The sequence below is a fragment of the Populus euphratica genome, unplaced genomic scaffold (genome assembly GCF_000495115.2).
Source record: "Populus euphratica unplaced genomic scaffold, PopEup_1.0 scaffold68.1, whole genome shotgun sequence".
Lineage (NCBI taxonomy): Eukaryota > Viridiplantae > Streptophyta > Magnoliopsida > Malpighiales > Salicaceae > Populus > Populus euphratica.
The window spans coordinates 1,235,953-1,263,692 of NW_011499901.1; the positions used below are offsets into that span (position 1 = coordinate 1,235,953).

General features: G+C 34.6%; 3 protein-coding genes across 5 annotated transcripts in view; 1 reads left to right on the forward strand and 2 right to left on the reverse strand.

The window, feature by feature from the left end:
- Positions 1 to 4,140: 4,140 nt before the first annotated feature.
- Positions 4,141 to 5,178, reverse strand: LOC105132949 (uncharacterized). The gene has a single exon (XM_011036703.1). The coding sequence runs from the start codon at positions 4,754 to 4,756 to the stop codon at positions 4,445 to 4,447; it is 312 nt and encodes a 103-aa protein (XP_011035005.1). The 5' UTR covers positions 4,757 to 5,178; the 3' UTR covers positions 4,141 to 4,444.
- A 13,456-nt stretch (positions 5,179 to 18,634) lies between these two features.
- LOC105132950 (uncharacterized) lies at positions 18,635 to 19,669 on the reverse strand. The gene has a single exon (XM_011036704.1). The coding sequence runs from the start codon at positions 19,248 to 19,250 to the stop codon at positions 18,939 to 18,941; it is 312 nt and encodes a 103-aa protein (XP_011035006.1). The 5' UTR covers positions 19,251 to 19,669; the 3' UTR covers positions 18,635 to 18,938.
- A 2,836-nt stretch (positions 19,670 to 22,505) lies between these two features.
- The window catches only part of LOC105132951 (endoplasmin homolog), an 8,002-nt gene continuing 2,767 nt past the window's right edge, over positions 22,506 to 27,740 (forward strand). The window contains exons 1-3 of one of the 3 annotated variants that reach the window (XR_843672.1): positions 22,507 to 22,854; positions 22,919 to 23,082; positions 23,158 to 23,483. Coding sequence is in view for 1 of the 3 variants with exons in the window: in XM_011036706.1 (XP_011035008.1) it covers positions 23,325 to 23,483 (159 nt within the window). In the remaining 2 variants the exon portion in view is untranslated. Of the gene's footprint in view, positions 22,855 to 22,918; positions 23,484 to 27,740 lie in introns of those variants that run through there. The other 2 variants (XR_843671.1, XM_011036706.1) reach the window with 2 other exon arrangements.

Below are 27,740 nucleotides of genomic sequence, written 5' to 3' on the forward strand. Positions count from 1 at the left end.
AATTATTTGATTCTTCTTCTGCAACCACTACGATCGCAACTTAAAAGGCAAGCATGGAAGTGTCATCATCAAAATTAAAATTAGAATGATTCATGATGAATTTTAATAAAATATTATAAATATTGGAAAGAAGAAAATGATGAGCAAAAATATTTAGGTATATGAGAATATTTATAGATAGATTATTTTTTCAAACTTTGAAATTTTAGAATGTTAGCGGTTATTTTTTTAAAATTTAAAATGTTGGTGATCATTTTTTCAAAGTTTGGATTTAAAAAAAAAATTGAAAATTAAAATTTAAAATGTTGATGTTTTTTTTTCAAAATGTAGATTTCCTTTTAAAAAATTAAATTTTTAACAATAACATATAAAACTAAAAAATTAAAAATATTCATATAAATAAATTTTAAATTTAACTTAAAATTATATCTTTTAACTTTCATATTTCTTCATTATTTTATATTTATTTTTATAAATTACTCATATTAATTATATAATTATTATATAAAAATATATAAATTAGTTATATAATTATATTATGATTAATTTAACATAAAATATATTAAAATATAATTTGCTTTTCTAAATAGCTTTTTACCATTGGAATGCACATAAAAAAAGCTATATTTACAATATTCAAAAAGTTATTTTATTAATTTGACTATTTAATATAGCATTTCCCATTAGAGATGCTCTTATAGCCCATTAAATTAAATAACCAACAATAATTGCATAAAATCTAATAAATACAATCTAATTAATAAATCTCAACAAAAAATTCAAATAAATTAAACTAAAACCATAATTTAAAGTTGAATCTCTTAGTAATTTTGGTTGTCCTCCATTGACTATGATTATACAAGTGCATAAACAACATCTCGGGCCTAATGTCCCCACCAATTCCCTTGGGGTTGGAGAAACTCAACCCCGTCAAGTATAATTTAAGGTGACTTTCATACTGCTTTCAAATATTATGATAAAATTATTGTGATGTCTTTCTGATAATTCAAATATAGTCTGAATTTAGTCATCTAACTCATGTATTAGGTTTATGAATTGGATTGAATGTCAATTAATTTAAACAAGTTCATAAATCATTTAATTGTAAGAATATTTGAAAGTTCATGTTCCAGTACCAAATTTGATGTAGAATAAACAAGAAAAAAAAGAAGCTTTTAGAGAAAGAAGTTAAGAATTGAAAGTAAAGAAAAAGAAAGAAAAAGAATGGGTGTGAAAAAAATCTTGCAACTCTGTAATTTTTACTCAATTAATAAAAAATTCTATAACATTTAGAAATATAGGATATAAATACTAAAATTTTAATTAGAATAAGTAAATAAGCTTATAACCTACTACATAAAATATTTAATAATAATTAAATCAAACTTAACAAATAAAAACTAATTAATAAAACTCAACCAAAAATTCAAATAAATCAAACCAATAACATAATCTAAAATTCATTTTATTGTTTATAATTATTTAAGTGCATGATCAATATCTCCCAGTGTGGTGTACCCACCATATATCCTTCTCTGCCGGCTCTTGCAGCACACCCACTACATGAATGTCACTGCACAGAAAAACAAAGAGATGTAAGTTACCACAAAGCAGCGAGCACACTCCACAACCCAAAAACAACATTCAGATGTAGCGCGATGGAAGAATATTCAGATAAAAAACTGATGGCGGATCACCATCAAGAAAGTTCAGTATGTACCTAATCAGGTCACGTGGACATGCATAGTTAATAACTGTCTGAACACCAAAGATATCAAGTCCCTGAAAAAGGAAAGAAAACGTAAAAAAGGTACGTTAACTACATTATCCAACTTCCAAATCTACAGCGAAAAAAAGGAGAGGAGAGCAAAAGAGTAGATAAAGGTTGAATACTCCCAAGTCCCGACGAACGAAAAATATATGGAAATCGTTCAGAATTCTTAGCATTTCTTGAACACCCCGGCACAAAGAAACCCTTAAATTAACTAGAGAAAACTAGAAAAGGGCCAAGCAGGTGATATTGATGTGACAAAGCAAATTTACTGCATAAGAAGGTGTAATTTTTGTGCTTCCACTCGAGCAGCTACATTAGCCGCAATCAAAAATCAATTCGCTGCTTCCTGAAAAGTTCCAAAGCCTGCAGAACATAACCATTAATCAGTCTGAGAGGCAACTTAAAATCTAAAAATACCAAGCTAGGCACTGTACTATCCCCAGAGTTATAACATTATTTGTCAAGAAAACCAAAAAGAAAAGAGTTTTTTTTTCTAGCAGTTACTTGTTTATCTGGTTCGGAATCCGAGGAACTAGCGTCGTCTGTGTGGTTAGTTATAGGAGTGGAGAGTTGTTAGCGAGCTCTGGAGATTTTCTCATCGATGGAAGTGGTGCTTCGACGAGCGTGTTCTTCGGCGACGGATTAGGAGTAGGAAGCAAAATCCTATGGCGACAGCTTCTGCCGCTGATTTAAAGGCTTCTCTCCTCCTCCTTCTTCGTCTTCTGATGCTTCCTTCTCTTCCTCTTCTTGCCCTTCTGCTTCTGATAGTTCAACTTCTTCTTCTCTGGGAGGCTCAACGATGAAGCTTGGAGCCATGAGTTGTAGTGAGACGATGCAGGGAGGTTTGTGTTGGCTGCTTTGAAAATTTGTTCAGAGAGGCAATAGAGCTACGGCAGGGTTTCCAGCCTTCTCTCGACGGTGTCGTCTCTCTTGCGTGGACAGTCTATGGAGGCCCAAATAGAAGATGACGGGCGTTTTGAAGTGGGTTAAGCATTGTTATTGTAACTATCAGATAAGGAGGAGCTTATGCACGGGTCAATGTTACTATTAAGGGGCCCATTTACGATTTTCTTGGACTAAGGGCCCATGTTACCCTTCTCGGGTGAGCCCAGATGTATAGGACATTTAGAATGAGATTTCGTGCCTTCTCTCCGGAATAAGATTATGCTTGCTTTTTTCAAAACCAGAAATAGTTTAGGTTGAGATCGTTTTTGCTTTGCAAATCCTTTGGACGATAACAGCGAGGTTTGAGGTCACTCGTTCTCTGAATTAAATCAACTAATTGTATGACGAGGCTTGAAGCAAACCTTATTAGTTTTGAGCTTTTTGATGCCAGGTAATTGAGTTGTTTGTACGAGGAAGAGAGATGTTGTTGGGAACTAGCGAAACATCTTAAAAGTCCTTGTGTTATTTACGATAGCATTTGCTTGCTAGTGGGATACAAGAGATGGAGATACTGAGAACAAAGAGAACACTCTTTTTTTTTTTTTGAATAATAAATAAATTCACTTTAAAATTATCTTAAAAATAAATTTATTTTAAAAAATATCTTATTACCTATAAGATTTTAAATGTGATTGGCATATTATTCATGCTACATGTAAACTTGCTTGCAATTCAAATAAATAAATCGACTTGAAAATATCTGATCACTTATAAGATTTTAAATTTATTTTATATTGTATATATTTATATAGAAAAATGTATTTGAAATTCAAAGAAATAATTTTATATGTGATATTCATGAATCAAATCATATAATTTTTATTTGTAATTTTATAATGCATCTATGTAATTTAGAGAATGATTAATTTTACACAAAAACATCTAATGATATTTCCATAGCTGTAATGAGTTTGATTTTTGATTTTTTTAAGGGTAAAATGAAAATGTTTGGTGAATTTTTTAGAAAAATAATGATAAGGCCTATCAGTTTGAGAGACTGCATTGCGTTCATGTTTATTTAAATTTTATTTAATACTGCAATCCTAAAACCAAAATTGAGATGCGAAAGAAAATCCAAAACAGCATTTATTAAATGTCGCCGGGTGCTAATTTTTTTAAAAAAAACCAAAATTGAGATGCCAAAGAAAATCCAGCAAAGCTCTGTTCTTGGACACTCACTCCAAACCTGCCCACTGTTTGACAGCTGGACAATTCCCTTGGTTTTGCCGTTGTGTAGTAGCAGCCTCCATTTCATTTCAGCCGTAGATCCAATTTTGGACTGAAATTTGAAGCAGTCAAAGTTCAAACGTTTTATCACTTCCCTTTCCCCTGTTTTTGCAGCGTTCAATCAACCTCCATCTCAGGCTTTCCAGCTATATGCAACAGCTAAAAGATAGCTGACGTAGCAAAGCTAGAAACAGTTACAAGAAAAGAAAAGTACGAGACATTTTTATTTATTCACAAAAATAAAAATAGCTCATCACTTGTTTAAATTATCCATGCACATTCTTGTATTTCCCTTCCCCCTCAGGCAAACAAACAAACACCTTGTGGCTCACGCCTTTTCACGGAAAAAGCTCCACAATCCCCAACTAAACACGCCAAAAACCAAGAAAAAAAGTCTCTATCGAACATTTTTCAAACCCCTCTCTTTATTCTCCTCCTCCTTATTTGTCTTTTACTGTTTTTGCCCTTTTACAGAAAAGCCCGTATTGCTTGACATAGCTAGCGCTGAGGGAGTCTAAACCGAACCTGAGAAGCGGGCGACCGGACAGCGACACCGTGCCAGCAAATACCACCTTTGCACATCTCATGAACATTATTGACACGATCCTGTGAAATCGCATACATGGCTTTACGAGAAATATCCCACGTCAGCGTCCCAATCAAGATTAAACCCACAACAGCAGTAGACACAATCAGCACGAATACACCACTGAAGCTCCTTCCACAAACCAGCCCGTAAGCCTTAATTCCCGCTATCACCGCCACGTAGATCGTCGTAAGATTCCCTATCACCGCATCAGACAGCGCCATAAAAAGACTCTGCACAATTGCTCGTAAGTCTATCAGGGAAAGGAGGTTGTATAGACAAGGTGGAAACCGCAAATGGAAACGGAGGTGGGTTTTTAACTTTGGGAATGTCGGTCGAGGGGTAGATGATACCACGGAAAAGAGAGGGACTGAGGAAGGAATGTACTGGTTTATGTTGAGCTTATCTTCTGGCTCTTGGAAGGGAAAGTGGGAGGTATCAGATTTTTGTCATGCATCCGCCGATTCGAAAGTAACCAAAGAGATAGTACCACGTGCATTTGCTTGCTTCGAGATAGAGAAACCTTTGCGACTATTTTATTTTAGTGTTTTTAATAGTAATAGCAGTAGGTTCAAGGCTTTGATTATTCTTTTTGATAACGACGTCGTGGTAGATGACGGTATTGCCATGACAGGGACGTTCTGTCTAACTTGTAAGGGACCGAGTAAATACGGCCGATGGCCAATTCGAAGGAGTTATGTTGTTATTTGGTAAACCAATCTGCTTATACCCCAAAATATATTTTTTAATAAAAAAACTCAAATAACATTGTTTTGGATAAAAAATTTTAAAAATAAAATTGATTCAACGGTGATAAATTAATATGCAAGGTTAATTTAAATTTAATTTGATTAAATTTTAAATATAAGTAAAAAAAACAACCATTCAAATTAAGCTTGAGTCATGAATCACCAAGTCAACCCATAAAAATAGGTGTAGCTTAAAATTATAGATGAAATGGTAATTGGCTTTTAATATTTTAATTGCAATCGTATGTGTTGGACCTTATGCTCGTAGCTCGATTGATCAAAGATTATTAAGAGGGAAAGAAAAATCATTCAATGTACTTTGGCCCAATACGCTACCGTATTGTTGCCGAAAATAGTACATTATCTGCAAGAGTCTTAGCTCCGCCGGTAGCCACACCCTCTCTCTAAACTGCCAAAGATTGATGTGATTAGCATCGATGATGCAAGAAAACCAAAAAGAAAAGAGTTTTTTTTTCTAAAAAAAAAAAAAAACTTGTGTTTCCTGCCAAAGTTTCGCTGGTGAAGCCCCCGGTCCAATCAGCATACTCTTCAAATATATATTTTTTTCGAGTTTCCTTGAGCCACTCATAACCGAGAGTCGCCGTGCCTAACCAGACCACAAGTCTCAACCAATAATACAATCTCTTCTTGTAAAGGTAGCTGCTGGTCACCCATGAGTGTGAGGTGATGGGAGCCAGCTATAATTTTGCCATCAACACTGTTAGAGAATAGTTTCTAGCAATAAAAAAATAGCTGGAGGCCATGAAAACCAACCCAAACCAATAGTTCTTTTTTAGTGACCAGGCGAGCCCATCACCGAGACCAATGAAAACCTTACTTCATATGTGAAGTTTCTTTACGACCTTGTCAAGCATTACTGGGCGGTCTGAGCGAGTGTGCCGTCTAGAGGACGTGTAAACTGTACGGATGGCAATCTCGTAAAACTTGTGTGATTGGATTGGTGATTAAAGAGGGCATCCCCAATATTCTTCTGGTATATAATTAGAGACGTGTTTGATGGTTTTACATGCATTCAAAATTGGCAAAAACCTAACCACCAATTATTGCTGTCTTTGTTTCCACCTAATTCTAATAACTGAATCCAATATAAATGCTGAAATTGTACTGCCTTGTTAACATTACAGTTGTAAAATTCAGTCAACGGTTGTTTGAAATAGTAGTGAAATGTAATTTTTAAAATATTTTTTTTAAAAAAATATATTAATTTTTTTTAAAATCTTTTTTATATAGAATATTAAAATCATCATAAAACACTAAAAAAAATCAATTTAATATATTTTTAAATAAAAAAATATTTTTAAAAAATATTCAAAAACAAAGATGAAAGCTATGTCAATCAACTTGTAAGACTTACTTGTTATCAGGGTTAATTCAACTTGATTATAATATTTTTTAAGATTAACAAGTTGAAGGTGAAGTCTTGTTAGGGTAAACGACTGAATCATTTTTTTTTAATTTTTTTAATATAGACTACACTAAACTTTAACCTATTCAATATGAGTTATAATTACAATTATCATGAAAGAAACGGAGACTCTTTTTTGTTTACTCTGCTTTCCTTCTGGAGCTCTTTTCCATTTTGAATTGATGCGCAGATAATTGTTTCTTTGAAAACAATATGTACATCTTGTAAAGGAAAGGGCCGGGCCTAGATAACTTGGACCCTGGTCATTCTTGGTTCTGCAGTGCTTAACTTTCGGATCATCGGGATTCTCATTGAAAGCTTGTCACGTGATGCCGGGCTCGTTTATGCCTCGGCGTCATTAGCTCCGTGGGCCCATAGTTTTAAAACCCGGCCCGGCCCGGCGGGTTGACCCGGGACCCGGCCGACCCGGGGCTGGAACCGGGCCGGGTTGATGAAAAAATCAGGTAAGCCATGACCCGGCGTGACCCGGCCGACCCGGCGGGTTGACCCAGAAACCCGGACGACCCGGAAAAACCTGGTCAAAAACCCGGTGGTAACCCGTTGACTTTTATTTATTTTTTTATTAAAACGACGTCGTTTTGAATTTTTTTTAAAATAGAAATTGACCCGGCCGACCCGTTCAACCCGATCAAAACCCGGTGACCCGGTCAAAACCCGGAACCCGGGCCTTGGACCGGGTCAGCCACCGGACCAGGTTTAAAAACTATGCGTGGGCCTCTCTGGGAAAATAATTGGATGATAGGTTATGTTTGGAAGTGTGTTTTTAATTGTTTTTTAAAGTAATTTTTATATTGAAAAATATTAAAATAATATTTTTTATTTTTAAAATTAATATTTTTTATTTTTAAAATTATCATATCAAAAATATTTAAAACATATATAAAAATTAATTTTTAATAAAAAAATTTAATTTTTTTTTAAAATGCTAATATAACCAGTTTTCAAACGCTCAACACTATTGTTATTTCCTTCCTTGGTCGTCAAGAAAGTTATCCGCGATTGAACTGTCATTATCCTGCCAACCAAACATGTTGACAGAGCAAACTAGACTCTCGTGCTCCACCCTCCACGTCGAGTCAAGAATAATACCCAATAACATTCTCCCACGTTCAAACATCCTATTGACGCATCACACCCCGTCCAATCACCCACCATTGCAAGTCTGAGCCAATCCGAGCAGTCAACTACACTCCCTTCTCAATTCATCAAGTGGGCCCGACCTGGCAGTTTCTTCCACCCACGTCAACTTACGACTCAATCACCAATAAATCAAAGCCACGTGTAAATACAGATATTTCAAACCTTCCGATCATCCATGCTGGCATCACAACCCAAATAAATTTAGCTTGTGGAAGTCCCGTCCTGCATGATATAAAACCACACTGAAATAAATCAACTCACATTACTCTTGACAGTCGTTAGCTACCGAAAATATTTGGGGAAAAAAAAAAATTCAAAATGAGGAAGTGGACTCTACTGTCCTTTCCACTTCTACTATGCCTCCTCTCTCCCTCTTCTGATGACGGTATCAGAGTGTGTACATGATAATGCGTAAATTCAATTAAAATAGGAAAGGGTCCAGTTGAAAAAAATATTAAAAAAATATTTTTTATTTTTTTAATATTAATGTATTAAAAAAAATAAAAATATCAATTTAACAATTTAAAAAGCTGATCAAACCATAAAAACAAACACTCCCCATTTTTTCACCATTTTCAAACCTCTCCAGATCGATTCAATCCCAGACACTCAATTCATGTCATGATCTGCGGTTCCACAGGTAAGAAATTACTCGCTAAAGCAGAGGATGCTTCTGATTTCCTCGTTGACCCTCCCAATGTAGAGGAGAAACTCGGCGCCCTATCCTTCTCTTTTTTCTTGCCTTCCTTTCTTTATTAAATAACGTATTTGCCACCGAACCGGTTCAGGGAATCGGCGTCTCGGCATGTGGATATCATTATCAACTCTCTTTACAGCAACAAAGTATTTTCCTCAGAGAGTTGATTTCCAATGCATCTGATGTGAGCATTCATTAATTTTTTTCGAAGAATTGGATTTAAATTTAGAAAATTGTGTGAATTTCAGGCGCTTGATAAAATAAGGTTTCTGTCGCTAACGGACGAAGAGGTTTTGGGTGAAGGAGACAATGCCAAGCTTGAAATTCAGGTTAGTGATTAATTAATTTTGTAGAATTGTTGAAATTGTGATTAATTTGAAGTTTTACCACAGCCCCAAGTCAGGAACTTCAGGTATATACGTTGAACAGAAGGCGGAAATGTAAGTTTTGGGTGTTTGGAGGTTAAATATGTAAATTGCCGTGTTAACATTTGTGGAGAAAATGCAGTCAAGTGAGGGCCTTAATTTGATTGGACAGTTTGGGGTAGGGTTCTATTCTGTATATCTTGCTGCCGACGATGTCGAAGTCCCTGGCAAGCATAATGATGACTAGCAGTAAGTGTTCTTGTATGTTGGGGCCGGTAAGATTGGATACATGTTGTTTGTGGATTCCAGGTATGTGTGGGAATCGAAGCCTGATGGAGCGTTAGCGATATCTGAGGATACCTGGAATGAACCTCTGGGACGTGGAACTGAGATAAGATTGCATATCAGAGACGAAGCTGGAGAGTACTTGGAGGAGAAGAATCTGAAAGTGAGTGTCTTTAATATGCTGGATGGATAATGTTTCAGTTAACCATTTTGTGCTATTTGCCGCGTTTGTTTCTGGTGTCTGGAGGATAAGCAAACCTTCCAGAATTTCAAAGCTGTAATGGTAGTGGTAGTTAATGATATGAAAATAAGTCGTTGAACTTTGTCTGATTATTGATTGCAACAAGGAACTGATTACCAAATTCACTAGAATATTTAGCTTCATGTTTAAGAGGTTTGAATCCTTATGGATTGATTTGGGAAAACTGGACAGTGCATTTTCAATTAACCAGTAACATTTCCAGTATTTTCCCCTGTATTCAAGGAATCGGCTAAAGTCCGTCATCATCTTCACACTCACCTTCATCTCTAGTTTGCCAATGGAAGAGTCATAATTTATTTTTGGGTCTTCACATGAAAAAATAGGAAGAGTCATAATTTATTTTTGGATATCCACATAAAAAAATATAAAAAATATATGTTTAAAAATATAAAATAATAAAAATAGTGAGAAAAGAATGTCAGAACATCCTAAAAATTATCAAAAATTGGTTGAAAAGGTTAAAAAATACAAAGATTAAAATTTGATAATATTTTATTGACTAATGAGAACCGTATTGACAAAAATAATTCAATTTAAGGAAGAAAAGTCTAAAATAAGATGTTTACGGATTCAATTAAATTTTATTGAAAGTTTAATTGAATTTATGGAGGGTTTGATTGCAAGAAAAATTGATTTTTGTAGTTAATTTGAATGTTAATTGGAAGAAATTAAAGTTCTAAGATCAAATTATAATTTTTTAGAGTTAATTTGATCAAATCAGGGACTTAATTGCATAAATATTAAAGTTTAATGGTCAATTAGGAACTTAATTAAAGAAATTTGAAATTAAAGACCAAAATGAAAAGGGGGTAAATAGATGGGCTATAATTAAAATCGAATTAGGGATCCAATTGAAAAAATTAAAAGTTTATGCTTCAATTGAGGATCAAATTATATAACTTCAAAATCAAGGACCAAAGAGAAAAAAAGCGTCCAACTTCAAGGCCGTTGTTTGATTTTTGATAGGGATGCAATTGCATTGATTTTTAAAATCAAAATTGCAATTTAGAGCTTGATTGAACAAATCACAAATTGAGGACTGATTTGTTTTTTAAAATAAGTTTGGCACCTTTTTTCATTTAAATGAAATGACACATTTTGACCAAAACGATGCCGTTTCATGCACTTTTCATAAAAAAACCCTGAAATGGTGTCGTTTTGAACTGCATAATATGTCACCTTCTTTCCCTGGATGTGTAGAAAACATGAGAAGAAGATTTTATTTTCTTCTTTGTTTCTCACTTACTTCCCTTCCCTCGATGACTTTAAAAAGATGCCGATACAATCTATATTTTCCACGTGTTGAAACGGCGGTGGAGGGGCAGCAACACAATGACTGTCCTAGCCACATCCTTCTCCTGTTTTTACCCATAAAAACAAGGGAAAGGGATAAAAAAGAGAGACCAAGGATCGAGAGAAGACAAGAGAAGAGAGGGAGCATAACAGAAGACCCGAAAAGGAAAAAAAAATAAGGAGAAAGAAAGAAAGAAAAAAAGGAGCTGCCACCAACACCGTCGTCACCTTTGCCATTGCAAGCACCGTCATGAGTTGCCACAACAACCACCATAACCATTGCAAGTCAGTTCCCCTGCTTTTTTCTTCCTTCTTATCCTTCTCTACCCCGTATACCTTATATTCATTTTGCATGTAGAACGTAAGCTTATTTTGCAGCAAAACAAAAATAATTAGCTAGTTACTGTGTTACGCACAATAACCAGCCAATTATAGTATATGGGGCCAGCTTTGGCCCATTTTGTTTTGGGCCAGCATGTAACATCCTACCTCTATACCAGGATAAAAGCAACAATCTCATGTCAACTGAAAAACAGAATAATTTTATATATATATATTCATAATTTTTGTATTATCATCTACTGAAATTTCAATAAAATTCTCCTATACCGAAAGGTCTCATATTGACAACATGTAACCTGTTTACATTTCTAATAACTCATATCTTATAACTCAATCCTAACCCAATCATCCTGGATTTTAATTTCACAAAGATTATCACACCTATCAACCACAATATTTATGATATACATTATAGAACAAAATATTACTGTGGATGAATAAAAATACAAACACATAGACATTGAATATGGTTATATGAACTACAAAGTTAAGTTCATTCATACAAGTTTAAATATTAGTTATACAATTTCAGTTTTACAAACATTTTAATGTTTACCAAATATAAGAGTATACTCTCTAAAATCTAGATTACAAGAAGCGAAACATAAGCTAGGATCTATTATTGTCGTGTATGTGATGATTCTAAAACAAAATACATATTATTAAAATATGAATATCATAATAAATATAACAACACGAATATCTAACAATTTTAAAAAGGTAACATGCATTCTTATTTTGTTCACTTATCCCTTCTTGTTTTTTATTAAAATCTCTTTCTTATTCAACTATTAATAATCGTTTTTCTTTCATCATCAACCTCCATTCCAAACTTTATAAGATCAAACATGATTATTTTTATGTAATATATTATTAATATCAATTTCACTAGTATCATGTAATTATTTTATTTTATTTTAGTATTAGGAAATATCAATTTAAAAATAAAATTTTAAATATTTTACAAAATATTTGAACACCCCGGCTCAAAGAAACCCTTAAATTAACTAGAGGAAACTAGAAAGGGGCCACGCAGGTGATATTGATGTGACACAGCAAATTTAATGCATAAGAAGGTGTAAGTTTCATGCTTCCACTCACTCGGGCAGCTACATTAGCGGCAATAAAAAATCAATTCGCTGCTTCCTGAACAGTTCCAAAGCCTGCAGAAGATAACCATTAATCAGTCTGAGAGGCAACTTAAAATCTAAAAACACCAAGCTAGGCACTGTACCATCCCCAGAGTTATAACATAATGGCAGTTACTTGTTTATCTGGTTCGGAATCCGAGGAACTAGCGTCGTCTGTGTGGTTAGTTATAGGAGTGGAGAGTTGTTAGCGAGCTCAGGAGATTTTCTCAAGTGGTGCTTCGACGAGCGTGTTCTTCGGCGACGGATTAGGAGTAGGAAGCAAAATCCCATGGCGACTGCTTCTGCCGCTGATTTAAAGGCTTCTCTCCTCCTCCTCCTTCTTTCGTCTTTTATGCTTCCTTCTCTTCCTCTTCTTGCCCTTCTGCTTCTGATAGTTCAACTTCTTCTTCTCTGGGAGGCTCAACGATGAAGCTTGGAGCCATTGAGTTGGAGTGAGACGATGGAGGGAGGTTTGTGTTGGCTGCTTTGAAAATTTGTTCAGAGAGGCAAGAGAGCTTTGGCAGGATTTCCAGCCTTCTCTCGACGGCGTCGCCTCTCTTGCGTGGACAGTCTATGGAGGCCCAAATAGAAGATGACGGGCGTTTTGAAGTGGGTTAAGCATTGTTATTGTAACTATCAGATAAGGAGGAGCTTATGCACGGGTCAATGTTACTATTAAGGGGCCCATTTACGATTTTCTTGGACTAAGGGCCCATGTTACCCTTCTCGGGTGAGCCCAGATGTATAGGACATTTAGAATGAGATTTCGTGCCTTCTCTCCGGAATAAGATTATGCTTGCTTTTTTCAAAACCAGAAATAGTTTAGGTTGAGATCGTTTTTGCTTTGCAAATCCTTTGGACGATAACAGCGAGGTTTGACGTCACTCGTCTCTGAATTAAATCAACTAATTGTATGACGAGGCTTATTGATGCCAGGTGATTGAGTTGTATGTACGAGGAAGAGAGATGTTGTTGGGAACTAGCGAAACATCTTAAAAGTGCTTGTGTTATTTACGAATTACGATAGCATTTGCTTACTGTAGCGGGATCCAAGAGATGGAGATACCGAGAACAAAGAGAACACACTCTTCTTTTTTGAACAACAAATAAATTCACTGCAAAATTATCTTAAAATAAATTTATTTTAAAAAATATTTTATGACTTATGAGATTTTAAATCTGATTGGCGTATCATTCATGCTACATGTAACCTGCTTGCAATTCAAATAAATAAATCGACTTGAAAATATCTAATTACTTATAAGATTTTAAATTTATTTTATATATTATTTTAATTGTATATATTTAAATGGAAAAATATATTTGAAATTCAAAGAAATGATCTCATGTAATATTCATGATTCAAATCGTATAATATTCATGTACATTAGAGAATGATTAATTTTACACAAAAACATCTAATGATACTTCCATAGCTATAATGAGTTTGATTTTTGGTTCTTTTAAGGGTAAATTAAAAATGTTTGGTGAATTTTTTAGAAAGATAATGATAACGCCTATCAGTTTCAGAAAGATTGCATTGTGTTCATGTTTGTTTTTCAATTTCAATTTCAATTTTATTTAATACTGCAATTCTAAACCAAAGTTGAGGTGTCAAAGAAAATCCAAAATAGTATTTATTAAATGTAACCGAGTGCTAATTTGTTTTTTAAAAAACCAAAATTGAGATGCCAAAAAAATTCCAGCAAAGCTCTGTTCTTGGAAACTCACTTTAAACCTACCCACTGTTTGATAGTTGGACAATTCCTTTGGTTTTGTCGTTGTTTAGTAGCAGTCTCCATTTCATTTCAGTCATAGATCCAATTTTGGACTGAAATTTGAAGCAGTTAAAGTTCAAACGTATTGTCACTTCCATTTCCCCTGTTTTTTCAGGGTTCAACCAACCTCCATCTCTGGGCTGTTGTTCGATTTTTGGTAAAGATGCAATTGTATCGATTTTTTTTTAATAAAAATTACAATTTAGGACTTAATAGAACAAATCATAAATTGAAGACTGATTTGTTTTTTTAAAATAAGTTTGGCGTCTTTTTCATTTAAATGAAATGATGTATTTTGACCAAAACGGTGTCGTTTCATGCACTTTTCATTAAAAAAAAAAACCCTGAAATGGTGCCATTTTGAACGACATCATATGTTATCTTCTTCCCCTGGACGCACAGTGAATAGAGGAAGAATATTTTCTTTTCTTCTCTGTTTCTCATCGACTTCCCTCCCCCTGATGACTTTAAAAAGACACTGATACAACCTATATTTTCCATGTGTTGAAAGGACAGCGGTAGGGCGGCAGTACAACGATTGTCCTAGCCACGTCCCTCCCCCGTTTTTACCTATAAAAACAGGGGAAGGGGAAAAAAAAAAGACTAAGAGAAAGATAGAGGACCAAGAGAAGAGAGAGAACAGAAGAAAGAAGACAAGAGAAGAGAGGGAGCAAAACAAAAGACCTGAAAAGAAAAAAAGAAAAAAACAGGGACAAAAGAAGAAGAAAAAAAAAAGGAGGAGCTGTAACCAATACCGCCGTCACCTCTGCCACCGCAAGCACCATTGCGAGCTGCCATAGCAACCACTGCTAGTCAATTCCATCATCTCTTTCTTCTTTCTTCTCCTTCTTCGCCCCGTATACCTTATGTTCATTTTGCAACAAAACAAAAATAATTATAGTATAATAGGCCAATAACCAGCCAATTATAGTATAATGGGCCAGCCTCGGCCCATTTTGTTTTTGTCCAGCATTGGCCCATTGTATTTTTATGTTGGATCGGTGTCGGCCTATTTTATTTTTATGTTAAGTTGGTGCTGGTCCATTTTTTTTATGTTGGGCCATTGTTGACCCATTTGAACAGAAAAACATTAGTGATTCTCTCGCAGTTTTTATGTCATTTTGATTAATATCGGACAATATTTTTATGTTGTAAAAATACAAATCCAGTATTAAAACACTTAATTTTCGTCAAAACTTTCAAAAATGCAAAAACATTTTAAAAAAAAGAAAAAAATATTTGTATGCATATGACCAAGAGTTTTTAAAGCTAACAAAATCATATTGTGTTATTCATACACTAAAAAATAATGTTTTAGTATGTATTTTGGCTTTAATAACCCATTTATTAAAGTCAAGAGAACAACGACTAAAATTTCAAAAACGATAAAAAATTTATTTATTTTTGTTTTAGTATCAGGGATTATAAATTTATACATAAAATGTATTTCTGAAAAGATATATTTTTATTAACAACATAGAACAATTAAATTTTTACCTGATAAGATAAGGATTTCCTTACAAAGGACGACTTTTCTTAAACTGTAGATATATCTATAAATTTTAGACACCACAACAAACCTTAGATTTTATTACACAAAACAATACAACTTACCTTAGATAGGGCGTAGTTAAGATGCTAATATATTTCTTTTACACAATCAGTCTTTGTACCTTATCTTTAAGACTAGTTAGAGTTTCTAGTGAACAAAACACTAGTTAGTGGCTTCCAATCTATTTTTTTTTTATATTATAGACAAGAATTCATTGTTTTTTTATTTTGCCAAATAAACCTTTATATTTTATTTTTCTGGAGGTAGACAATCACCGCAATAACGCACGTACCAGATGGAGAATGTCCTAAATGATTTATGAAAGTCTTTATTGCACATCTCAGTTAAAAAATTTCAGTCTATGAGCAATATTTCTGTTTCTTTCATTAATAACTAATGGGTAATTTCTTTCCCCGGGACGATAGTGTGAAGCGAACTGCCCAACTGATGTACCAAGCAGCACTCTTCATGCTCAACGATCCCAAAGAGTTTGCCTCTCGTATCTACAACTCTGTGAAATCTAGCCTGAGCATCAGTCCAGATGCAATCATTGAAGAGGAAGATGATGTAGAAGAAGTTGAAACGTAAACAAAAGAAGCCACTTCCCAACACTGAAGCTGAACCCACAAGAGATGATGAGGATACAGAACCTTCTTCTGTCAAGGATGAGTTGTAGATTGCCCAAAGAATGTGCCATTTCCATCCTTTTTCAGGCATTCCTTTTTCCTGTAATGCTGTTTATTAGAGAAGCTGAACTGCTTCATGTATTTTTCACAGTCGAACTTCATAGTAGGCCGTAGAGCTAATGTATACATACGGATTTTACCTTTTCAGCACATAGTTATTGATGAGCTGCAAAAATGGAATTTTGGTCCCCTCCCTGTTTCATAGTCCGTGCACGGGTACAGGGTCTGAAGTTTTTGGTCGATTAAGGCCCATAAATGAACGTCGCGAGAATTTGTTACCTTCAGCTTTTACCTGCAAATTCAATTTACCAGGAAATCTGATTCCGAACTGGCCGCAACTAAAATTGACTCACAAGAGATAGGGAAAAGGTTTAGACTTGAACAAGGATGTTGGATCCTTTTAGATTCATTTCTAATTTTGATAGCTTCTAAGCTTCAAATCTTTAAATATAACAACACGAATATCTAACAATTTTAAAAAGGTAACATGCATTCTTATTTTGTTCACTTATCCCTTCTTGTTTTTTATTAAAATCTCTTTCTTATTCAACTATTAATAATCGTTTTTCTTTCATCATCAACCTCCATTCCAAACTTTATAAGATCAAACATGATTATTTTTATATAATATATTATTAATATCAATTTCACTAGTATCAGGTAATTATTTTATTTTATTTTAGTATTAGGAAATATCAATTTAAAAATAAAATTTTAAATATTTTACAAAATATTTGAACACCCCGGCTCAAAGAAACCCTTAAATTAACTAGAGGAAACTAGAAAGGGGCCACGCAGGTGATATTGATGTGACACAGCAAATTTAATGCATAAGAAGGTGTAAGTTTCATGCTTCCACTCACTCGGGCAGCTACATTAGCGGCAATAAAAAATCAATTCGCTGCTTCCTGAACAGTTCCAAAGCCTGCAGAAGATAACCATTAATCAGTCTGAGAGGCAACTTAAAATCTAAAAATACCAAGCTAGGCACTGTACTATCCCCAGAGTTATAACATTATTGCAGTTACTTGTTTATCTGGTTCGGAATCCGAGGAACTAGCGTCGTCTGTGTGGTTAGTTATAGGAGTGGAGAGTTGTTAGCGAGCTCAGGAGATTTTCTCAAGTGGTGCTTCGACGAGCGTGTTCTTCGGCGACGGATTAGGAGTAGGAAGCAAAATCCTATGGCGACAGCTTCTGCCGCTGATTTAAAGGCTTCTCTCCTCCTCCTTCTTCGTCTTCTGATGCTTCCTTCTCTTCCTCTTCTTGCCCTTCTGCTTCTGATAGTTCAACTTCTTCTTCTCTGGGAGGCTCAACGATGAAGCTTGGAGCCATGAGTTGTAGTGAGACGATGCAGGGAGGTTTGTGTTGGCTGCTTTGAAAATTTGTTCAGTTGGGAACTAGCGAAACATCTTAAAAGTCCTTGTGTTATTTACGATAGCATTTGCTTGCTAGTGGGATACAAGAGATGGAGATACTGAGAACAAAGAGAACACTCTTTTTTTTTTTTAATAATAAATAAATTCACTTTAAAATTATCTTAAAAATAAATTTATTTTAAAAAATATCTTATTACCTATAAGATTTTAAATGTGATTGGCATATTATTCATGCTACACTTGCTTGCAATTCAAATAAATAAATCGACTTGAAAATATCTGATCACTTATAAGATTTTAAATTTATTTTATATTGTATATATTTATATAGAAAAATGTATTTGAAATTCAAAGAAATAATTTTATATGTGATATTCATGAATCAAATCATATAATTTTTATTTGTAATTTTATAATGCATCTATGTAATTTAGAGAATGATTAATTTTACACAAAAACATCTAATGATATTTCCATAGCTGTAATGAGTTTGATTTTTGATTTTTTTAAGGGTAAAATGAAAATGTTTGGTGAATTTTTTAGAAAAATAATGATAAGGCCTATCAGTTTGAGAGACTGCATTGCGTTCATGTTTATTTAAATTTTATTTAATACTGCAATCCTAAAACCAAAATTGAGATGCGAAAGAAAATCCAAAACAGCATTTATTAAATGTCGCCGGGTGCTAATTTTTTTTAAAAAAACCAAAATTGAGATGCCAAAGAAAATCCAGCAAAGCTCTGTTCTTGGACACTCACTCCAAACCTGCCCACTGTTTGACAGCTGGACAATTCCCTTGGTTTTGCCGTTGTGTAGTAGCAGCCTCCATTTCATTTCAGCCGTAGATCCAATTTTGGACTGAAATTCGAAGCAGTCAAAGTTCAAACGTTTTATCACTTCCCTTTCCCCTGTTTTTGCAGCGTTCAATCAACCTCCATCTCAGGCTTTCCAGCTATATGCAACAGCTAAAAGATAGCTGACGTAGCAAAGCTAGAAACAGTTACAAGAAAAGAAAAGTACGAGACATTTTTATTTATTCACAAAAATAAAAATAGCTCATCACTTGTTTAAATTATCCATGCACATTCTTGTATTTCCCTTCCCCCTCAGGCAAACAAACAAACACCTTGTGGCTCACGCCTTTTCACGGAAAAAGCTCCACAATCCCCAACTAAACACGCCAAAAACCAAGAAAAAAAGTCTCTATCGAACATTTTTCAAACCCCTCTCTTTATTCTCCTCCTCCTTATTTGTCTTTTACTGTTTTTGCCCTTTTACAGAAAAGCCCGTATTGCTTGACATAGCTAGCGCTGAGGGAGTCTAAACCGAACCTGAGAAGCGGGCGACCGGACAGCGACACCGTGCCAGCAAATACCACCTTTGCACATCTCATGAACATTATTGACACGATCCTGTGAAATCGCATACATGGCTTTACGAGAAATATCCCACGTCAGCGTCCCAATCAAGATTAAACCCACAACAGCAGTAGACACAATCAGCACGAATACACCACTGAAGCTCCTTCCACAAACCAGCCCGTAAGCCTTAATTCCCGCTATCACCGCCACGTAGATCGTCGTAAGATTCCCTATCACCGCATCAGACAGCGCCATAAAAAGACTCTGCACAATTGCTCGTAAGTCTATCAGGGAAAGGAGGTTGTATAGACAAGGTGGAAACCGCAAATGGAAACGGAGGTGGGTTTTTAACTTTGGGAATGTCGGTCGAGGGGTAGATGATACCACGGAAAAGAGAGGGACTGAGGAAGGAATGTACTGGTTTATGTTGAGCTTATCTTCTGGCTCTTGGAAGGGAAAGTGGGAGGTATCAGATTTTTGTCATGCATCCGCCGATTCGAAAGTAACCAAAGAGATAGTACCACGTGCATTTGCTTGCTTCGAGATAGAGAAACCTTTGCGACTATTTTATTTTAGTGTTTTTAATAGTAATAGCAGTAGGTTCAAGGCTTTGATTATTCTTTTTGATAACGACGTCGTGGTAGATGACGGTATTGCCATGACAGGGACGTTCTGTCTAACTTGTAAGGGACCGAGTAAATACGGCCGATGGCCAATTCGAAGGAGTTATGTTGTTATTTGGTAAACCAATCTGCTTATACCCCAAAATATATTTTTTAATAAAAAAACTCAAATAACATTGTTTTGGATAAAAAATTTTAAAAATAAAATTGATTCAACGGTGATAAATTAATATGCAAGGTTAATTTAAATTTAATTTGATTAAATTTTAAATATAAGTAAAAAAAACAACCATTCAAATTAAGCTTGAGTCATGAATCACCAAGTCAACCCATAAAAATAGGTGTAGCTTAAAATTATAGATGAAATGGTAATTGGCTTTTAATATTTTAATTGCAATCGTATGTGTTGGACCTTATGCTCGTAGCTCGATTGATCAAAGATTATTAAGAGGGAAAGAAAAATCATTCAATGTACTTTGGCCCAATACGCTACCGTATTGTTGCCGAAAATAGTACATTATCTGCAAGAGTCTTAGCTCCGCCGGTAGCCACACCCTCTCTCTAAACTGCCAAAGATTGATGTGATTAGCATCGATGATGCAAGAAAACCAAAAAGAAAAGAGTTTTTTTTTCTAAAAAAAAATAAAACTTGTGTTTCCTGCCAAAGTTTCACTGGTGAAGCCCCCGGTCCAATCAGCATACTCTTCAAATATATATTTTTTTCGAGTTTCCTTGAGCCACTCATAACCGAGAGTCGCCGTGCCTAACCAGACCACAAGTCTCAACCAATAATACAATCTCTTCTTGTAAAGGTAGCTGCTGGTCACCCATGAGTGTGAGGTGATGGGAGCCAGCTATAATTTTGCCATCGACACTGTTAGAGAATAGTTTCTAGCAATAAAAAAATAGCTGGAGGCCATGAAAACCAACCCAAACCAATAGTTCTTTTTTAGTGACCAGGCGAGCCCATCACCGAGACCAATGAAAACCTTACTTCATATGTGAAGTTTCTTTACGACCTTGTCAAGCATTACTGGGCGGTCTGAGCGAGTGTGCCGTCTAGAGGACGTGTAAACTGTACGGATGGCAATCTCGTAAAACTTGTGTGATTGGATTGGTGATTAAAGAGGGCATCCCCAATATTCTTCTGGTATATAATTAGAGACGTGTTTGATGGTTTTACATGCATTCAAAATTGGCAAAAACCTAACCACCAATTATTGCTGTCTTTGTTTCCACCTAATTCTAATAACTGAATCCAATATAAATGCTGAAATTGTACTGCCTTGTTAACATTACAGTTGTAAAATTCAGTCAACGGTTGTTTGAAATAGTAGTGAAATGTAATTTTTAAAATATTTTTTTTAAAAAAATATATTAATTTTTTTTAAAATCTTTTTTATATAGAATATTAAAATCATCATAAAACACTAAAAAAATCAATTTAATATATTTTTAAATAAAAAAATATTTTTAAAAAATATTCAAAAACAAAGATGAAAGCTATGTCAATCAACTTGTAAGACTTACTTGTTATCAGGGTTAATTCAACTTGATTATAATATTTTTTAAGATTAACAAGTTGAAGGTGAAGTCTTGTTAGGGTAAACGACTGAATCATTTTTTTTTAATTTTTTTAATATAGACTACACTAAACTTTAACCTATTCAATATGAGTTATAATTACAATTATCATGAAAGAAACGGAGACTCTTTTTTGTTTACTCTGCTTTCCTTCTGGAGCTCTTTTCCATTTTGAATTGATGCGCAGATAATTGTTTCTTTGAAAACAATATGTACATCTTGTAAAGGAAAGGGCCGGGCCTAGATAACTTGGACCCTGGTCATTCTTGGTTCTGCAGTGCTTAACTTTCGGATCATCGGGATTCTCATTGAAAGCTTGTCACGTGATGCCGGGCTCGTTTATGCCTCGGCGTCATTAGCTCCGTGGGCCTCTCTGGGAAAATAATTGGATGATAGGTTATGTTTGGAAGTGTGTTTTTAATTGTTTTTTAAAGTAATTTTTATATTGAAAAATATTAAATTAATATTTTTTATTTTTAAAATTATCATATCAAAAATATTTAAAACATATATAAAAATTAATTTTTAATAAAAAAATTTAATTTTTTTTTAAAATGCTAATATAACCAGTTTTCAAACGCTCAACACTATTGTTATTTCCTTCCTTGGTCGTCAAGAAAGTTATCCGCGATTGAACTGTCATTATCCTGCCAACCAAACATGTTGACAGAGCAAACTAGACTCTCGTGCTCCACCCTCCACGTCGAGTCAAGAATAATACCCAATAACATTCTCCCACGTTCAAACATCCTATTGACGCATCACACCCCGTCCAATCACCCACCATTGCAAGTCTGAGCCAATCCGAGCAGTCAACTACACTCCCTTCTCAATTCATCAAGTGGGCCCGACCTGGCAGTTTCTTCCACCCACGTCAACTTACGACTCAATCACCAATAAATCAAAGCCACGTGTATATACAGATATTTCAAACCTTCCATCATCCATGCTGGCATCACAACCCAAATAGATTTAGCTTGTGGAAGTCGCGTCCTGCATGATATAAAATCACACTGAAATAAATCAACTCACATTACTCTTGACAGTCGTTAGCTACCGAAAATATTTGGGGAAAAAAAAAAATTCAAAATGAGGAAGTGGACTCTACTGTCCTTTCCACTTCTACTATGCCTCCTCTCTCCCTCTTCTGATGACGGTATCAGAGTGTGTACATGATAATGCGTAAATTCAATTAAAATAGGAAAGGGTCCAGTTGAAAAAAATATTAAAAAAATATTTTTTATTTTTTTAATATTAATGTATTAAAAAAAATAAAAATATCAATTTAACAATTTAAAAAGCTGATCAAACCATAAAAACAAACACTCCCCATTTTTTCACCATTTTCAAACCTCTCCAGATCGATTCAATCCCAGACACTCAATTCATGTTATGATCTGCGGTTCCACAGGTAAGAAATTACTCGCTAAAGCAGAGGATGCTTCTGATTTCCTCGTTGACCCTCCCAATGTAGAGGAGAAACTCGGCGCCCTATCCTTCTCTTTTTTCTTGCCTTCCTTTCTTTATTAAATAACGTATTTGCCACCGAACCGGTTCAGGGAATCGGCGTCTCGGCATATGGATATCATTATCAACTCTCTTTACAGCAACAAAGTATTTTCCTCAGAGAGTTGATTTCCAATGCATCTGATGTGAGCATTCATTAATTTTTTTCGAAGAATTGGATTTAAATTTAGAAAATTGTGTGAATTTCAGGCGCTTGATAAAATAAGGTTTCTGTCGCTAACGGACGAAGAGGTTTTGGGTGAAGGAGACAATGCCAAGCTAGAAATTCAGGTTAGTGATTAATTAATTTTGTAGAATTGTTGAAATTGTGATTAATTTGAAGTTTTACCACAGCCCCAAGTCAGGAACTTCAGGTATATACGTTGAACAGAAGGCGGAAATGTAAGTTTTGGGTGTTTGGGGGTTAAATATGTAAATTGCCGTGTTAACATTTGTGGAGAAAATGCAGTCAAGTGAGGGCCTTAATTTGATTGGACAGTTTGGGGTAGGGTTCTATTCTGTATATCTTGCTGCCGACGATGTCGAAGTCCCTGGCAAGCATAATGATGACTAGCAGTAAGTGTTCTTGTATGTTGGGGCCGGTAAGATTGGATACATGTTGTTTGTGGATTCCAGGTATGTGTGGGAATCGAAGCCTGATGGAGCGTTAGCGATATCTGAGGATACCTGGAATGAACCTCTGGGACGTGGAACTGAGATAAGATTGCATATCAGAGACGAAGCTGGAGAGTACTTGGAGGAGAAGAATCTGAAAGTGAGTGTCTTTAATATGCTGGATAGATAATGTTTCAGTTAACCATTTTGTGCTATTTGCCGCGTTTGTTTCTGGTGTCTGGAGGATAAGCAAACCTTCCAGAATTTCAAAGCTGTAATGGTAGTGGTAGTTAATGATATGAAAATAAGTCGTTGAACTTTGTCTGATTATTGATTGCAACAAGGAACTGATTACCAAATTCACTAGAATATTTAGCTTCATGTTTAAGAGGTTTGAATCCTTATGGATTGATTTGGGAAAACTGGGCAGTGCATTTTCAATTAACCAGTAACATTTCCAGTATTTTCCCCTGTATTCAAGGAATCGGCTAAAGTCCGTCATCATCTTCACACTCACCTTCATCTCTAGTTTGCCAATGGAAGAGTCATAATTTATTTTTGGGTCTTCACATGAAAAAATAGGAAGAGTCATAATTTATTTTTGGATATCCACATAAAAAAATATAAAAAATATATGTTTAAAAATATAAAATAATAAAAATAGTGAGAAAAGAATGTCAGAACATCCTAAAAATTATCAAAAATTGGTTGAAAAGGTTAAAAAATACAAAGATTAAAATTTGATAATATTTTATTGACTAATGAGAACCGTATTGACAAAAATAATTCAATTTAAGGAAGAAAAGTCTAAAATAAGATGTTTACGGATTCAATTAAATTTTATTGAAAGTTTAATTGAATTTATGGAGGGTTTGATTGCAAGAAAAATTGATTTTTGTAGTTAATTTGAATGTTAATTGGAAGAAATTAAAGTTCTAAGATCAAATTATAATTTTTTAGAGTTAATTTGATCAAATCAGGGGCTTAATTGCATAAATATTAAAGTTTAATGGTCAATTAGGAACTTAATTAAAGAAATTTGAAATTAAAGACCAAAATGAAAAGGGGGTAAATAGATGGGCTATAATTAAAATCGAATTAGGGATCCAATTGATTAGGAACTTAATTAAAGAAATTTGAAATTAAAGACCAAAATGAAAAGGGGGTAAATAGATGGGCTATAATTAAAATCGAATTAGGGATCCAATTGAAAAAATTAAAAGTTTATGCTTCAATTGAGGATCAAATTATATAACTTCAAAATCAAGGACCAAAGAGAAAAAAAGCGTCCAACTTCAAGGCCGTTGTTTGATTTTTGATAGGGATGCAATTGCATTGATTTTTTAAATCAAAATTGCAATTTAGAGCTTGATTGAACAAATCACAAATTGAGGACTGATTTGTTTTTTAAAATAAGTTTGGCACCTTTTTTCATTTAAATGAAATGACACATTTTGACCAAAACGATGCCGTTTCATGCACTTTTCATAAAAAAACCCTGAAATGGTGTCGTTTTGAACTGCATAATATGTCACCTTCTTTCCCTGGATGTGTAGAAAACATGAGAAGAAGATTTTATTTTCTTCTTTGTTTCTCACTTACTTCCCTTCCCTTGATGACTTTAAAAAGATACCGATACAATCTACATCTTTGTTTCTCACTTACTTCCCTTCCCTCGATGACTTTAAAAAGATGCCGATACAATCTATATTTTCCACGTGTTGAAACGGCGGTGGAGGGGCAGCAACACAATGACTGTCCTAGCCACATCCTTCTCCTGTTTTTACCCATAAAAACAAGGGAAAGGGATAAAAAAGAGAGACCAAGGATCGAGAGAAGACAAGAGAAGAGAGGGAGCATAACAGAAGACCCGAAAAGGAAAAAAAAATAAGGAGAAAGAAAGAAAGAAAAAAAAGGAGCTGCCACCAACACCGTCGTCACCTCTGCCATTGCAAGCACCGTCATGAGTTGCCACAACAACCACCATAACCATTGCAAGTCAGTTCCCCTGCTTTTTTCTTCCTTGTTATCCTTCTTTACCCCGTATACCTTGTATTCATTTTGCATGTAGAACGTAAGCTTATTTTGCAGCAAAACAAAAATAATTAGCTAGTTACTGTGTTACGCACAATAACCAGCCAATTATAGTATATGGGGCCAGCTTTGGCCCATTTTGTTTTGGGCCAGCATGTAACATCCTACCTCTATACCAGGATAAAAGCAACAATCTCATGTCAACTGAAAAACAGAATAATTTTATATATATATATTCATAATTTTTGTATTATCATCTACTGAAATTTCAATAAAATTCTCCTATACCGAAAGGTCTCATATTGACAACATGTAACCTGTTTACATTTCTAATAACTCATATCTTATAACTCAATCCTAACCCAATCATTCTGGATTTTAATTTCACAAAGATTATCACACCTATCAACCACAATATTTATGATATACATTATGGAACAAAATATTATTGTGGATGAATAAAAATACAAACACATAGACATTGAATATGGTTATATGAACTACAAAGTTAAGTTCATTCATACAAGTTTAAATATTAGTTATACAATTTCAGTTTTACAAACATTTTCATGTTTATCAAAGATAAGAGTATACTCCCTAAAATCTAGATTACAAGAAGCGAAACATAAGCTAGGATCTATTATTGTCGTGTATGTGATGATTCTAAAACAAAATACATATTATTAAAATATGAATATCATAATAAATATAACAACACGAATATCTAACAATTTTAAAAAGGTAACATGCATTCTTATTTTGTTCACTTATCCCTTTTTGTTTTTTATTAAAATCTCTTTCTTATTCAACTATTAATAATCGTTTTTCTTTCATCATCAACCTCCATTCCAAACTTTATAAGATCAAACATGATTATTTTTATGTAATATATTATTAATATCAATTTCACTAGTATCATGTAATTATTTTATTTTATTTTAGTATTAGGAAATATCAATTTAAAAATAAAATTTTAAATATTTTACAAAATATTTGAACACCCCGGCTCAAAGAAACCCTTAAATTAACTAGAGGAAACTAGAAAGGGGCCACGCAGGTGATATTGATGTGACACAGCAAATTTAATGCATAAGAAGGTGTAAGTTTCATGCTTCCACTCACTCGGGCAGCTACATTAGCGGCAATAAAAAATCAATTCGCTGCTTCCTGAACAGTTCCAAAGCCTGCAGAAGATAACCATTAATCAGTCTGAGAGGCAACTTAAAATCTAAAAACACCAAGCTAGGCACTGTACCATCCCCAGAGTTATAACATAATGGCAGTTACTTGTTTATCTGGTTCGGAATCCGAGGAACTAGCGTCGTCTGTGTGGTTAGTTATAGGAGTGGAGAGTTGTTAGCGAGCTCAGGAGATTTTCTCAAGTGGTGCTTCGACGAGCGTGTTCTTCGGCGACGGATTAGGAGTAGGAAGCAAAATCCCATGGCGACTGCTTCTGCCGCTGATTTAAAGGCTTCTCTCCTCCTCCTCCTTCTTTCGTCTTTTATGCTTCCTTCTCTTCCTCTTCTTGCCCTTCTGCTTCTGATAGTTCAACTTCTTCTTCTCTGGGAGGCTCAACGATGAAGCTTGGAGCCATGAGTTGTAGTGAGACGATGCAGGGAGGTTTGTGTTGGCTGCTTTGAAAATTTGTTCAGGGAGGCAAGAGAGCTTTGGCAGGATTTCCAGCCTTCTCTCGACGGTGTCGTCTCTCTTGCGTGGACAGTCTATGGAGGCCCAAATAGAAGATGACGGGCGTTTTGAAGTGGGTTAAGCATTGTTATTGTAACTATCAGATAAGGAGGAGCTTATGCACGGGTCGATGTTACTATTAAGGGGCCCATTTAAGATTTTCTTGGACTAAGAGGCCCATGTTACCCTTCTCGGGTGAGCCCAGATGTATAGGACATTTAGAATGAGATTTCGTGCCTTCTCTCCGGAATAAGATTATGCTTGCTTTTTTCAAAACCAGAAATAGTTTAGGTTGAGATCGTTTTTGCTTTGCAAATCCTTTGGACGATAACAGCGAGGTTTGAGGTCACTCGTTCTCTGAATAAATCAACTAATTGTATGACGAGGCTTGAAGCAAACCTTATTAGTTTTGAGCTTTTTGATGCCAGGTAATTGAGTTGTTTGTACGAGGAAGAGAGATGTTGTTGGGAACTAGCGAAACATCTTAAAAGTGCTTGTGTTATTTACGAATTACGATAGCATTTGCTTACTGTAGCGGGATCCAAGAGATGGAGATACCGAGAACAAAGAGAACACACTCTTCTTTTTTGAACAACAAATAAATTCACTGCAAAATTATCTTAAAATAAATTTATTTTAAAAAATATCTTATTACCTATAAGATTTTAAATGTGATTGGCATATTATTCATGCTACA